Raw genomic sequence first — 13,927 nt, 5'->3', positions numbered from 1 at the left:
CCAGTGTCCCTGCATTTCCTGTGCTCATGAGCCTCCCAGTTTCCTAGGTTGCCGCCTTCCTTCCCGCCTCCAGGTTCTATTTTTCACAGACGACATCATGGTGACCCTTAGTTGGTCCCAAGAAGGAGTTTGCAGAGGAGTCGTTTCCACTTCAAGACAAAAGAGTTCTGTTTAGCCAGGCTAATTCCTGACTAGGATTCAGCAACAAAGACAGCAGAAACCCTTGCCCCACTCTTGCCTTTCCCTCTCTCTGGTAAGCAGGCCCGCGTCTGCCCGGTGGGCCACCGGTGTGGCATCTCCTTCCTGCGCTTAAAGTGGAACCTGCGCCTTTAGATAGAGGAGAACGTGTGGGCGTGGGAAGAACACGGGGGTTCCCATGCTCCCGCTCAGCACCAATTCCCGGACATTTTGTGTGTTTCTAGACCCTTCTCCAGCCCTACCCAGCTGCTGCCCAGCGACCACAGTGGAGGTGTGACCTGAGAGACCCAGAGCCAGGGGAGCCAGGTGCAGCAGGCTTCGGGCAGGAGGAGGGTGTGCAGAGCACCGAGTGGCCAGGTGCACAGGTGCAGCCAGACCCTCGTTGGGGGAGGTCGGGGGGGGGGTCCCCTAGGCATGGAGAGGAGCGCCTGGGGGACAGGAAAGAGCTGTCTGGGGCTGGCTCCGCGAGGGTGGAGCCCAGCCCAGGGTCGGCGGGCCCAACATTCCAGCCAGGCGGCGCTCAGCCGTTGAGGGCGTGGTGAGGGCGTGGCCAGCGCGTGGCCAGCACGTGGCGACGCGTGATCAGGCACGTGTCTGGCGCGCAGGCGCGGTGCCCTCCAGCCTGGGGCCTCAGCAGCGGGCGTCATGGAGCGGTTGCGCTGGCAGATGGTGGCTGTGGCGGCCGCAGGCTTCGCGCTGGCCCTGGAGGCGCTGCCCTGGCTGCTGCGCAGGCTACGGGCTGGGCGGCCACGGCGCGAAGTCCTCTTCTTCCCGTCCCAGGTGACCTGCACGGAGGCCCTGCTGCAGGCCCCGGGCGCCGCGCCCGCCCGGCCGCCCTCCGGCTGCCCGTGCAGCCTGCCCCACTGCGAGAGCTCGCTGAGCCGCCTGCTGCGCGCGCTGCTGGCCGCCCGTGCCAGCCTCGAGCTCTGCCTCTTCGCCTTCTCCAGCCCGCAGCTGGGGCGCGCCGTCCAGCTGCTGCACCAGCGCGGGGTGCGAGTGCGAGTCATCACCGACTGCGACTACATGGCGCTCAACGGCTCGCAGATCGGCCTGCTGCGCAAGGCGGGTGAGCTGGAGCCGGGCCCTGGGGCGGGCGGGCGCAGAGCAGGGAAGGCCCTGGAAGGCGGCGCTTGGTGGGAGGGATCTGAGGGTAGGCAGAGACCTCCCTGAGTCCCCCGGTAAGGACTGGGTGGTTTTGCACCTGCCGCGACCAAAGTCAAGCCACCTGGCACGTGAGCCACGCCAGGATTCTTTGCAGAGCAGTCTGAGGTCCCGTGTCTTGAGTGTGTCCCCAGAGAGGAGGGGAGGAATAACGGTGGGACTTCCTAAGGGGAGATGTCTTGTCCCAGGACACCACGTAAAAAGTGGAGCCTCCAGGATCCCGCTTATTCCCAGGCCCTGGGGTATGCTGGGGATAGGAGGTGCCTGGGCACAGGTGGGAAGGGTTGCCCTGACCAGTAGTCTTGGTGACTGTTGTCGTCCTACAAGAGGTTGGCAGGACTCAGAATGAAGAGCAAAGCTCTGGCCACACCAGTAATCCCACTGCCTGGGGAGGCTGAGGCAGGAGGATCTCAAGTTCAAGGCCAGTCTCAGCCACTTATACCTTTGTCCCAAAGTAAAAACTAAAAAGGGCTGAGGTGTAAATTAGTGTAGAGGCCTCTGATTTTCATCCCCAGCATGGCAAAACCCAACAAAGCCCAACTTTCTATGCTTAACCACTGGCAGCCTGCAGAGACCCTGAGCCACTTTGTGTGTGATGTCAGAGTTTGGCTTCTGCTCCCAGGGAAGCAGGCACCTGCCTGTGGCACTAAGGAATCCCACACTGGGCTCCAGAAACGCATAAAACTTATCTACTGAAAATGGAGCCAAAAATGTTGATGAGCGGTTGTTTCTCAGCTGCAAAAGAGGAGAAGACAGCTGTGGCTCTCTGGCCTGCTTCTTTGCCCAGCGTGAGGATGAAGGGAAGGATCCAGACCCTCGTCTGCCTGGGGACGATGAGTCTGTTCTTTGCCTACTCAGTGTGGCGGTCGGGTGCTCTTGCTTCCTGTGCCAGTGCACAGGGTGAGCCGTGGGTGTCTCCGGATCCTCAGGCACCTAGAGAGCCATGTCTTTTTTTTTTTTTTTAAAGAGAGAGTGAGAGAGGGGGAGAGAGAGAGAGAGAGAGAATTTATTTATTTATTTATTTTAGTTCTCGGCGGACACAACATCTTTGTTGGTACGTGGTGCTGAGGATCGAACCCGGGCCGCACGCATGCCAGGCGAGCGCGCTACCGCTTGAGCCACATCCCCAGCCCCGAGAGCCATGTCTTGTGTGTGCGTCCATCTCAGTCATCTCGTGGCCACTGTGACTGACGTGGGACATGTCAGGCTTGCCGTGGTCTCACTGCCCAGTTATTTCTGCCCAGCCGCGGGCCGCCTGCTGATCTGGGAATCAGAAGACTCCTTCTGGGCGTCCGTCTGGGTTCCTTTGCTCCGGGTGGGAGGGTGTCAGACCCCCTACCCAGCACAGCCCATCCCCTGGGACCAGAGTGGAGGGTGATCTAAATATTGAGGACCTTCCCATCACCCTTAACTGGCAGTCACAAGAGTTGGCCTCTGCCTGTAGGTCATTTCAGTGTGGGAAGTGTGGATTCCTTCAGGCACAATTTAAATTAGCTGGCGTTTAGACAATTGCAGAATCTCAGGTTTGGAAAGAACCAGATTCTCCTTGAAGGACTGGGCTTCTGCTGATGGCTCCCAGCCACATCTGGGCTGACCTGGCTCTCGGTTGTCCATCAGCTGGCATCCACTCAGCAGATGCATTGTGGGTCAGTGTCTGCTAGGTTTGGGTCCAGGTGCTGGGACACAGCTGATGAGGTCCCCATGGAGAAGGCAACTAAATCATGAATATTTGATTTGAGGAACAATTTTTTTTTTTTTGGTACCAGGGATTGAACTCAGGGTCCTCCACCACTGAGCCCCATCCCCAGCCCTATTTGGCATTTTATTTAGAGACAGGGTCTCACTGAGTTGCTTAGCACCTCGCCATTGCTGAGGCTGGCTTTGAACCGTGATCCTCCTGCCTCAGCCTCCCAAGCCACTGGGGTTACAGGTGTGTGCCACTCCCCCAGCTGATTTGAGGAACTTAAGAAGGGTCTGGAAGACTTCAGTATGGGAGGAAGAGGGACGGCAGGACAGCTGCCAGACTGAGAGAGTGCCCTGAGGGACAGGGTATTGTTTGGAAGGAACAGCAGATGAGCTGTTCAGACGTTCAGTCCTGAGCTGCTGAGGAAGAGTGAGGTCCCTGTGGCTGAAGTGGAGAAGTGGTGACAGATGCCAGGGGCTGGTGTTGTACCAGGACACTGTTGTGTGGCGGGAAATGGCATGTGTGGCCTCAGGTTGTGCAGACACCTGAGGAGCAGGTGGGCGTGGTAGGGTGGGTATCCAGAGGGTTGGAGTTTAGGTCTGTTCTGAGGGTGGAGGGACGGGGTCTGCTGGGTTGGTTCCAGGGTGCGAGCACCAGGCAGGGTCCCTCCTGAGGAGGGAGGACAGGGTGCACAGCCGAGTTTGACTTTCACATACACAATGAGAAACTTTTGGTGTATGTCCCAAGTGCTGTAGGGGACATAGGGACTTCCAAAACTTACTGTTCACCTCAGACACCCAATTTGGACCGCAGGTGTTTCTGTTTGGTAAATCTGGCCCCGATGTTGCACAGCCCCCTGTTGGCATGTTGCCAACAGTCCCACTCTGAGAGCAGATGGTGGTTGGTGCCCTGAGGAGTCAGACAGAGGCAGCCCCTCGCTGTGGGGACTGGGAGAACTGGGACCATGAGGGGGGGAGGGGCCGGGTCTCAGGGCCGGCCAGGCCCAGGGGCCTTCCCTCCTGTCCCTGGTGTCCTGGGCAGTGTGGGCGGACCTTGACCAGGTGGACGGGGCCTCCCTCCTGCCTCAGCCCTGTCCTTCTCAGCCTGTCTCTTCCTCTGTCCAGCTGGCCCGGCCGTGGGAAAGTGGGAGTGGAAAGGAGAGGTGCGGACAGCCTCAGGTGCCCTGCTCTGTACCCTTACCCAGAGCTTGACCATGAAGGAACGTGGTGGGCAGTGGGTTTAGACCCCAGACCTGGCAAAGGGCTGTGCAGGTGGGTGTGGTCCAGTCATAGTGCTGTCCCACTCCCACCACTTGCTCCTTGGAGGCTGGCCCTGCCCTGCTGCGTGCCCTCTGGGTGACACGCTGGCCCTCTCCCTGGGGTCTCCACACTGCCCTGGGCAGCAGATGGCGACCTTGGGAAGGTACTTGGGAGGCCGTGCAGGGCAGGGGAGTAAGACGCCTTTCCTGCACAGGAATCCAGGTGCGGCATGACCAGGACCTGGGCTACATGCACCACAAGTTTGCCATCGTGGACAAGAAGGTGCTCATCACTGGCTCCCTCAACTGGACCACGCAGGCCATCCAGAACAACAGGGAGAACGTCCTGATCATGGAGGACGCCACGTACGTGAAGTTGTTCCTGGAGGAATTCGAGCGCATCTGGGAAGAGTTCAACCCCACCAAGTACAGCTTTTTCCCACAAAAAAAGCGCAGCCGCTGAAGCCGTGCCGTTCCCCCCAGAGATTCGGGGGCTCGTCCTGCCCTGGAAGCCCACCCAGCCTGCGGAGGGGCAGCTCCCGTGCTGAGACCTCCACCCAGAAAGCCCCCAGGTGACACTCTGCTGACTGACTGCCCTGTGTCGAGGAAGGCAGGGGTGAGGGGAGGTCCCGGTCAGGGGCTGGGACTCCGCCCTTTGCCTTCCGCAGTCACTCAGCCCTGGCTCCCTGCGCCTGCTTTTGGGACCTTTGCCACATCCTGCTTGAGAACCCAGCTCCTCAGGCTGCACAGTCAGGCCCGGGGCCTCTTTCAGGGTGAGCATCCCACCCCGCCTTCCGCTTCTAGAAAGGTCTCTCTGGCAGGCTTGGTCCAGCTCAGCCTCGGGGCCTGTCCCTGGGGACCTTCTTTCCCATCCGGGCCTTTCCTCGCCCCACAGTGCAGCTGGCTCTTGGCACCTGTGCCAGCTCTGGTTAGAGAGGTCAAGAGGGGAGCCGCGTGGCAGGTGCTGTCGGCGGGGGCCATTTTCCAGGGCCGCCTTAGAGCAGGAGCTGCCAGAAAAGGCAGGCCATCCTCTGGGGCACCTTCCTGGCAGAGTCAACGGGCTGAGTGACACTGTGACCCTCCGCAGCTAGCCTTCATCTTCCTGTGGCAGCGCCGTGCTCTGCTGATGTGCGCCGCGGTGGCCAGAAGCCACGTCTGTTTGTACATTGTGCTCCCACTTTCAACATCCTCATGTCCAAGGTGACCTTGTGTGGTCAGGAGCAGTCGCACCTGTAGCCCATGGGCCCAACGAGTTCATTCCAGCTCAGTGTGATGAACTGTGGGGACCTGGCCTCGGGGAAACTCCAGGCCGGGAGCCAGCCCCCACCGCGGGACCTCGACCTGCATGTGTTCAGTGGAGGCTTCGATGACAGGCAGTCAGGAAACAGATTTCTCTGCATTTGTGAACTGTTTCCGACCGTCATCACTTATTTTGGCAATGTGTATCTTACATTGTAGATCGTATAACATCTGAGGCTATGATTTTGCTGCTGTTGGTGTTTTTGTAAGATTAGCTGGGTGACTGTCACCAGGACGGAGCGGGTGGGGTCTCCCATCTGTAGTAGCTCATGCTTCCGTCAACCCCTGGAGACCACTCAGCGCTGTGTGTTTCTCCCCTCCTAAAGTTACCTTTGATTTTGTGCTAGGCAAGTCAAGGCAAAGTTCATTTCTAAAAAATGTAATGGAAGCTGTAAAATGTAATATACCCCAAAGTGGTTACCTTAAGTGTGTTCTTTCCCAAGTCTGTTAATGCCCATGGTGTGTCCTGGGAGGAGAACACTTGTCACACGGAGCCTTCTGAGTGGCACTGCTGTGGGATGCCGGGCTTCTGGCACTTTTGAGTAAATATTGCTGATTCTGGAACGAGAATGCTGTGTGGCCTGGCCTTATTCTGTTGTGTTCAACAGCAGCTGTTCTTCACCAGGACTTTTCTTGCAGGGAATAGACAGCTCTTTAGACACCAGTGGTCAAGACGGGAGCCCCTCCAAGACTGCAGTGAGACTGAGGTCCGTCCTGGGGACGAGTGTTTTCTAACGTCCCAGCTTCTTTAGATTGTTTCACCCACAAGGCCTGGGATTCTCAGCCACGTAGGCTTTCCCGCCAGCCTGATCTGTGACGGCGGTGGGCCTTCGGGGAGCCCTGGGCTCCACCGCGACTGCACCTTTTCTTCAGAGGGTAGACTGCTGTTCAGATGGCTGCATGTGGCTATCAGGAATTGGATGCACAAAAGGACCAGCTGAGATATCTGCAGGAATGTCTGAAGATTTGCAAAATAATTTTTTTTCACATATTCATTTTCACTTAATGCAGTAATCATACTTTTTCATAATCTAAGCAAAAGGAACCTCACAGAATGTTCAGATACTATTTAAATTTCCTTTCTTTTTTTTTTAAATTGAACCCAGGGCTTTGTTTATATGAGGCAAGTACTCTACCAACTGAGCTATATCCCCAGCCCCTAACTAGCTAAATTCTCTGAAAAAAGCTTTTGTAAAGTTACATATCCACTGAAGAAATATGACACTAAATTTTCCCTCAAAAGTGGAGGCTGGCGGGGCATATGGCCTATAATCCCAGCGGCTCGGGAAGCTGAGATAGGAGGATCACAAGTTCAGAGCCAGCAACTGCGAGGTGCTAAGCAACTCAGTGAGACCCTGTCTCTAAATAAAATACAAAATAGGGCTGGGGATGGGGCTCAGTGGTTGAGGACCCTGAGTTCAATCCCGAGGACCACCCCCTAAAAAAATGTTGGGGGAGGCTGTTTCCTTTACCAAGGGGTATTTCCTCAGCTTTGGTACAGATGCCCACAAGCCCCAGGAGCATGAAGGCCACCGGTGCAGGCCCAGATCCCCGGGGATGACCATGACAGGCTGGCCAGGCCAGCAGGTGGGAGTCCATCCCTGAGACCCTCAGGGCCATGAAGGCCACCTAGGAAAGCACTCTCTCAGCTGACTGAGGTCCTGCAGGCAGCAGCGTTGTTCAAAGGGCCAGTCCAGGAACAGGCAGCCAGGCTGAGGGGACACCTGCAGCTGGTCTGGCTTGTGTCTCGGCACACTAGAGCAGCGGATGGTAGACTCAGCACCCGTGTACAAGAGGCTGGGTGGGGAGTGTGCAGGACGGTGTCACAGCAGCCTCCCTGTGCCTCCTTTCTAGAGAGAGTTAATGAACTCCCTGAGTAGACTGATCATGAGAGTCCAGGAAGGGGAAGTGCCCTTTCCCCAGCCCCTCGCCTGCTCAGTGGGCAGATGAGTGAGCCACAGGGGGTGATGTCTGTGTGTGGTGTGAGGTAGGGTCCAACTTCAGTCTCTGCTAGGGATATCTACTTCTCCTGGAAGCATTTCTTGAAATGATGTTGTCGACCCCTAGTTGGAAGTTAATTGGCCGTAAGTGTAAGGGCCTGTTTGAGAACTCTCAGTTCTGTTCCATTGATGTGTATGCTTATTCTAATGCCAGTTCCTCACTTGTCTCGATGATTGAAGTTTTGAAACCTGCTAGTACAAGCCCTTTAACTTTGCTCTTTCTCATCATTGGGTATTCTGGGTTCCTTTAATTTCCATATGAATTTTAAGATCAACTGCTGCAAAAATAAGTCAGGATTTAAAAAAATTTTTTTAGTTGTAGATCGACATGATATCTTCATTTTTATTTATGCGGTGCTGAGGATAGAACCCAGTGCCTCACACGTACTATGCGAGCACTGTACCGCTGAGCCACAATGCCAGCCCCACAAGTTAGGATTTTGGTAGTAATTGCATTGAATCTGTAGATCACGTTGGGAAATGTTGCTATCTTGTCTTCCAATCTATGAACACGGGATGTTTTCCCATTTATTTATTTATTTTAAAAATATCTTTGTTTTACTTATTTCTTTTCATGTGGTGCTGAGGATCGAACCCAGGGCCTTGCACATGCTAAGTGAGTGCTCTACCACTGAGTCACAACCCCAGCCCTGTTTTCCCATTTAAATCTCTTAAAATTTCCTTTGATACTTGTGGTTTGCAGTGTACAAGTCCTTACACTTCTAAAGTTTAGTTTTTGATGTTATTGTAAACAGAATTGCTTAATTTCAGGTTTAGATTGTTCATAACTAGTGTGTAGAAATACAATATACAATCTTATATCCTACAAGCTTAGTGAACTTATTAATTTGAACAATTTTTAATGGATTCTTTAGGATTTCCCACATACAAGATCATCCTATTTGCAGAGAAATAATTTTTCTTCTTCCAAGTCGGACGCCTTTTTTTCCCCTCCCAGTTGTTCATGGGAATCCCCAGATGAGCCGTCCTGTGGGCAGAAGTGTGCATCCTAGTCTGCAGCAGGGACAGTTTTGTGGGATCCTCTGCACAATGTTGAAGAGAGAGGTTTTGAGAATAAATATCCTTGTCTTGATCGTCATCTTGGGGGATAGCTTCACACAAGGACTTTATCATATTAAGGAAGTTCTCATTTATTCTCTGTTGACAGATCCCCCTCCCCCACACACCCAAATCACAAGAGGGTGATGATTTGCAGACGTAAATGGATTTTAAATCGTACTTATATAGTTAAAAAAAAAAAAAAGCCTGTGATGCTGGGCAGAGTGGCCTATTCCCAGAATCCCAGTGAGGAGGCTGAGGTGGGAAGATGGAACAAGGCTGAGCTCAGCAACTTAGTGAGACCCTGTCTCAAAATAAAAAAGGGCTGGGGATGTGGTTCAGTGGTAGAGTGCCGCAGTGCAATCCTCAGTTACCATCCCCTGCCAAATGTGTTAAAAGTACAGAACACTGTATCAGGCCAGGGTCCAAACACTTTGTTGTGTATATTTGAATGTAAATTTTTTTTTAATAGGCAAAAAGTTATTGAAAAGTCCTAAACAACTGGGATAACACTCTAGAAATAACGGTTCATGTATTTAACTTTCCTTTTGCTAAGTTTTATACATTCCTTAAATTGAGTTCTAATTGATAGTCTTTGATTTTTTCCTATAATATTCTGAACAAAAGTCTTGGATTCCCATACAGTGACTTTCATACTTTTTATTCTAAAGCCTGAAATAAGATTCCAAAAAAAAATTGGTTTATTTTAAATTTGCCATTCAACCAGAACTTTAAAAACATGAAATAGAAGAGAAAAATCAGAGTATAGGGGTCTGTGTGTTTTGGATCATAATGTAGAATGCATTAAAAAAAAAAAAACCAAAGGTCTGTTCACACTGGAAATGATGAGACAGTATGGGCAGGATGCAGGGTCCCACGCTGGTGACCCCAGTGACTCCGGAGGCTGAGGCAAGAGGACTGCAAGTTCCAGACCCGCCTCAGCAACTCAGCAAGACTGTCCCCTGGAGGAGTGAGGAGAAGCGGGGGCTTAGCTTGGTGGTAAGATGTCCTGAGTTCAATCCCCAGTACCAAATAAGTAGGTAAATAAAAAGTTAAAAATGGTACAGCATGGGGGAATCATGGGACCTTGATTACGAAAGGCGTCATAATAAATATTTCTTATTTTTTTACACCCTGAAGGCTTCTGTGAGGCAATGTACCTTAATTAGATCATAGATGTCAAATATTTTTTCTTATGACTTGTCAAATGGATTTTTATGTGAAATCTCCTAATTTTAAAATGCTGAAAACTAGTCTAAAACTTTTGAAAAAAAGTATTTTAAAAAAGCAGGTTATAAAACTTCAAACCGGGGCTGGGGAAGTGACTCAGTGGTAGAGAGCTTGCCTACCACATGTGAGGCACTGGGTTCGATCCTTAGCACCTCATAAAAAATAAATGTTAAAAAGCCGGTATTTATTAAACAACAACAACAACAACAAACAAACAAAGACCCCAGCCTCTTCAGGAGGTTGGGAAGCAGATGACGGAGTTTTGGCTCAAGACCCACACACACGGTTTGCATTTGCCTTTGCCTGAATCAACACCGCATCACACAGCATGCAAAGGGTGATGCAAAAATAGTTTATTATGATATAGTTTATGTAAAGTTAGGTAGTATTTACAAAATAAAAATGTTCAGCTACATCCATGGGAATCTAGCATGTCACATAAGGGAATAAATATTTAGACAAAGTAACACTTCCAATTAATTAAACATTTGATCACAAACTTTGTTAAGAAAAGTAAGTCTGATGCTAACCACCAGGTCTTGAATCGTGTGGGGAAGAGAGGCAGACTCAGCTCCGGGCAGGACCGGCTCTGGTGGGGAGCAGCCACCTGGGTGCCCGGCCCCGGGAGGCCAAGCTGGCCCTGATGGACCTGGCTCATAGGCCCTGGGTTTTCTTCTGCACATATCTGTAGTCTGGTGAGCAGGATCGTCAGAAGTTGAACAGCAGGTAAAAGGGCTGTTCTGTGAACGTGCCTCATGTGATTGCTGCAGTGATGAACTGTGGCAGAAGTGGCTTGGTGGCTTCTTTCCAGACTTGTCCCACAGACAGAAATTGCCCGTGTTTGGTGTCCCAGCTCCTCAGCAGTTGGGCAGGGCACCCTGGTAGAAGGGACGTTTGTGAGATGGCTCATCAACTCTCTTAGCTGCTGAGGAGCCACCTGGACATGTTACAGGGTTTCACAGAGTTACCTTAGGAAAACCACACGAATTAATGATCATACTGAATTAAATGATTCCGAATCCTAACATTATCAGTAGATAAATCATTAGTAGTAAAGGCAACTAAACCCTTTAAAATCCATTTTAATTGAAGTTTTGTGATAGAAACATAACACAAGAGTGGATTTCATGATCTTTACAGTCTAGTCCTAGCTGAAATAAAACTAAACAAGTGATGTAACTAACTTCTAAGGAGGAAAAGTGCCAAGAGCATGCTGACCATAGCAAGCTGCAGGGGCTGCGTGTATCTGATGACAGCTGTAACTTCATCTCCTTATGGTGAGTTGGAACTGGGGAAGGCCCCACCCTCTCGGAAGCCGCCACCTGTGCTCACGGCTGTGAATCACGACACCGTAGCAGCCTCGGGTTCCCAACCGCGATGGTTTTCTTACCAACGTCACAGAAATACATACTGTAAGAGGCGATGCATTCCAAGGCTCATGACCTCCAGAGTTCAATAACCAGGTGGCTGGGGACCCAGATGGCTCAGCTGCTCTGTGCACAGCCCTGGACACTGTCAGAACCAGGCATGGAGACCTGACAGCCCCCAAGCCCTCAGCCTCACCTCCCACCAGGGACAGTCTGGGATTACTAAACAGACTGGTCAAGACGGCCACCATTTTCCTTTGTCCTTCAGGACTCTGAATGGTTCTGCCAAGAACAGGTGTCCAGAACGCTTTCAGCAACAGGTAAGGTGTGGTTTGTCTTTAAGATACTGTCCATGTTCTCTAAGACCATCTATTAAATGACCTGGGCTTTTGACAAGATACAGTAACCACTAAATCTTCTTCTTAGGAGGCTGGATAGGGCTCATCGCTGTGCCAAAGCTGTCCTCCTCCCCGTCTTGAAAAGGGATATCTGCATAAGATTTTTAAAACGCCATACAAACTTTGTCACAAAAGTCCCTGCAGTCACTGCTCAGTAATATTTACACTGCTTGCTCTGGACAATGTACAGGAAATTCTGAAAAAAAAAAAATAAAGGCTGCCAGCAGACCACCCTGGGCAGAGGGCAGCTCCAGACAGCAGTGCGTTGCTCCCCTCCAGTGCCTAAGGCCTTCGCCCCTCCGTGTGCTCAGGTGGGCTCGTCCCATCTCTGGGCAGTCCACTAGCTCCACTGCCCATCACGCTCTTGTAGACAAGCACCCGAGACTTTTGTTCTCACAGGAGCTAAGGGTGCAGGGCTGCACTCCCCACGCTGGATTATGTCCTCTTCCTGCCGAGCCTGGCCCCGCCAGTTTTACCAAGTCCCCCTCCAGCTGAACTGTGTGCGTGGAAAGTAAAACTTGCTGGGAGTTGCCCCTTCTGCATGTGGCCCTCACTGGATACTCATGCAGAGACACAGCAACAGGGACCCCAGAGTGTTCTCTGTGCCCGTCCCAGACATTGGGCTGCACGGGGCCCAGGGCTGCTCCCTGGTCTTCAGGAACCAGAAGGGGCAGTGGGAGCAGAGGACACCGACTCTATTGGTAGGGGGTGTGCCCCCCTGCGTGGACCCCACTTAACCTGCTGGGTGGCCCCGGCCCAGGACCCTGCAGCCACAGCAGGTCAGGAGCTACTTAGCTACCAGCTGTGTGTGCCCAGGCATTTGGGATGAACGGGGCCGTGCTCATTCTAGGCACACTGCCAGGTGGGCAACTCGGTGCCCTGCCTGCCTCTGTAGGGAAGCAGGTCCTTCTCACGTTTCCACCTAAATGTCTTTTAAGCCATCGATTTTGCTTCTTGGCCCATCTCCCAGGATTCCTTCCAGGCATGTTCTCAGGCTCAATTTTATTCTTTTACAAACTGTGACCATCTCTCCTGAGTTTAGCCCACAGGAGCCGTCTGTCAGCACGCAGCTGGATCTGAGGCCAGCGTGGGAGCAGACTTTCGCCACACCTGTGGCTCTCTGCCTGGTGTGTGGCCTGTGCTCTGAGCTCTTCTGCCTTTATCTCGCTGCCTCTGGGGAGGATCCACTCTGATGTCAGCTCTGGCTGAAGAAACCCACGGTTCCAACCTCCTCCCCACATCCCAGGATGTTCTCGTTCCATCCAACCCCGGGCTCCCTCTTGAGTCTCTGCAGCCGAGGCTTGAGCGGTGGCCTCACTGGCAGGGATCCCTGCCCCAGGGAGGCTGCAGCATCACTGTCCCCTTGCTCAGGTGCCGGGCACCACAGTGGACAACCTGACCAGCAGGAAACGACTCTCCTGTGTGGGCGGGCGCACACGGTGCAGTTCACGCAGACGTTCCTGAAAGTCGCTCAGGAGTCAGAGGACTCCCCGCGGAACATGAGGAACAGGACGTGGCTTGCTCGCAGGTGTGAGCAGGTCCCAAGTGACTATTTGTAGAATAATCCTCACAGTGAAGTGGGCAGAGCTTACTGTTGCTGGCTGGTGCTGGGAGGGGACTGAGACCCCCAGTCACAACACAGCCCCTGCCACCTGCAGCAGCCCTGAGAAACCACCCACGCCCACTCCATCTCCACATCCTGCCCCTCCTCCAGAATGCAATGCCCACAGGCAGAGCCAAGACCAGCAGAGGGGCTCCCAGGGCAGACACAGGCGAATGCCAGCCCCAGAGCCCCAGGGGGCACCTGAGCCTGGGAACACGGGAGGCACAGGAAGAAGTCTTCATCCTCTTCCTTGTTCAGTTCACTTCAGCTGGAGGACAGCCCACTCCTGGACACTCAAGACTTAACCAACCCGGGCAGCAGTGTGGCAGCAGTCAGGTGCAGGGCCACCGTCAGAGGTGTTAGACAGGAGCCAGTGTCCCCCTTCTCTGCTGGCCCAGTTTCTTGGTGATACCCAAGTACCAAACCAGACCTGGGGCGGGGAGTGCTGTCTTGGGGTGAGTGTGGGTCTTTGCCATGGGGTCACAGGGACAGGAGTCCAGGCGCCAGCTGCCTCTTCCTGCCCTTACCTCTGACCCCCAGTGTACACTCAAGGTCATGTCCTGAGGTCCAGCCTCAAGGGATATAAATAATTCTAAAAACCATGGCCAACCTGCTCTTACACAAAGCCCTGTGCTGTCTGAAAGCAGGCAGAGCCCATTTCTAGGCAGCA

The 13,927-nt window shown here is 52.9% G+C and overlaps 2 protein-coding genes across 4 annotated transcripts in view; one reads left to right on the top strand and one right to left on the bottom strand.

The window, feature by feature from the left end:
• PLD6 (phospholipase D family member 6) lies at positions 1–9,421 on the top strand. Its single transcript, XM_081271512.1, has 2 exons — positions 1–1,264; positions 4,517–9,421. The coding sequence occupies exons 1-2, from the start codon at positions 844–846 to the stop codon at positions 4,762–4,764; spliced, it is 669 nt and encodes a 222-aa protein (XP_081127638.1). The 5' UTR covers positions 1–843; the 3' UTR covers positions 4,765–9,421.
• A 159-nt stretch (positions 9,422–9,580) lies between these two features.
• Positions 9,581–13,927, bottom strand: part of MPRIP (myosin phosphatase Rho interacting protein) — a 139,601-nt gene continuing 135,254 nt past the window's right edge. Inside the window, exon 24 of one of the 3 annotated variants that reach the window (XM_081270807.1) lies at positions 9,581–9,621. In XM_081270807.1, the coding sequence (XP_081126933.1) occupies positions 9,598–9,621 (24 nt within the window). In that variant the 3' untranslated portion in view covers positions 9,581–9,597. Of the gene's footprint in view, positions 9,622–9,948; positions 10,858–13,927 lie in introns of those variants that run through there. The other 2 variants (XM_081270809.1, XM_081270808.1) reach the window with 2 other exon arrangements.

This window comes from Spermophilus citellus (genome assembly GCF_964194105.1).
Source record: "Spermophilus citellus genome assembly, chromosome: 17".
NCBI classification, from domain to species: Eukaryota; Metazoa; Chordata; class Mammalia; order Rodentia; family Sciuridae; genus Spermophilus; species Spermophilus citellus.
The sequence above is the reverse complement of the archived record's forward strand: the minus strand, read 5'-3'. Positions and strand labels throughout refer to the sequence as shown.

Bases quoted from the DNA above. Each gene is read 5' to 3' on its own strand.
- PLD6 (XM_081271512.1), top strand. From the start codon at position 844: ATGGAGCGGTTGCGCTGGCAGATGGTGGCTGTGGCGGCCGCAGGCTTC. The intron at 1,265-4,516 runs GTGAGCTGGAGC...TTTCCTGCACAG, and splicing joins CGGCCTGCTGCGCAAGGCGG to GAATCCAGGTGCGGCATGAC.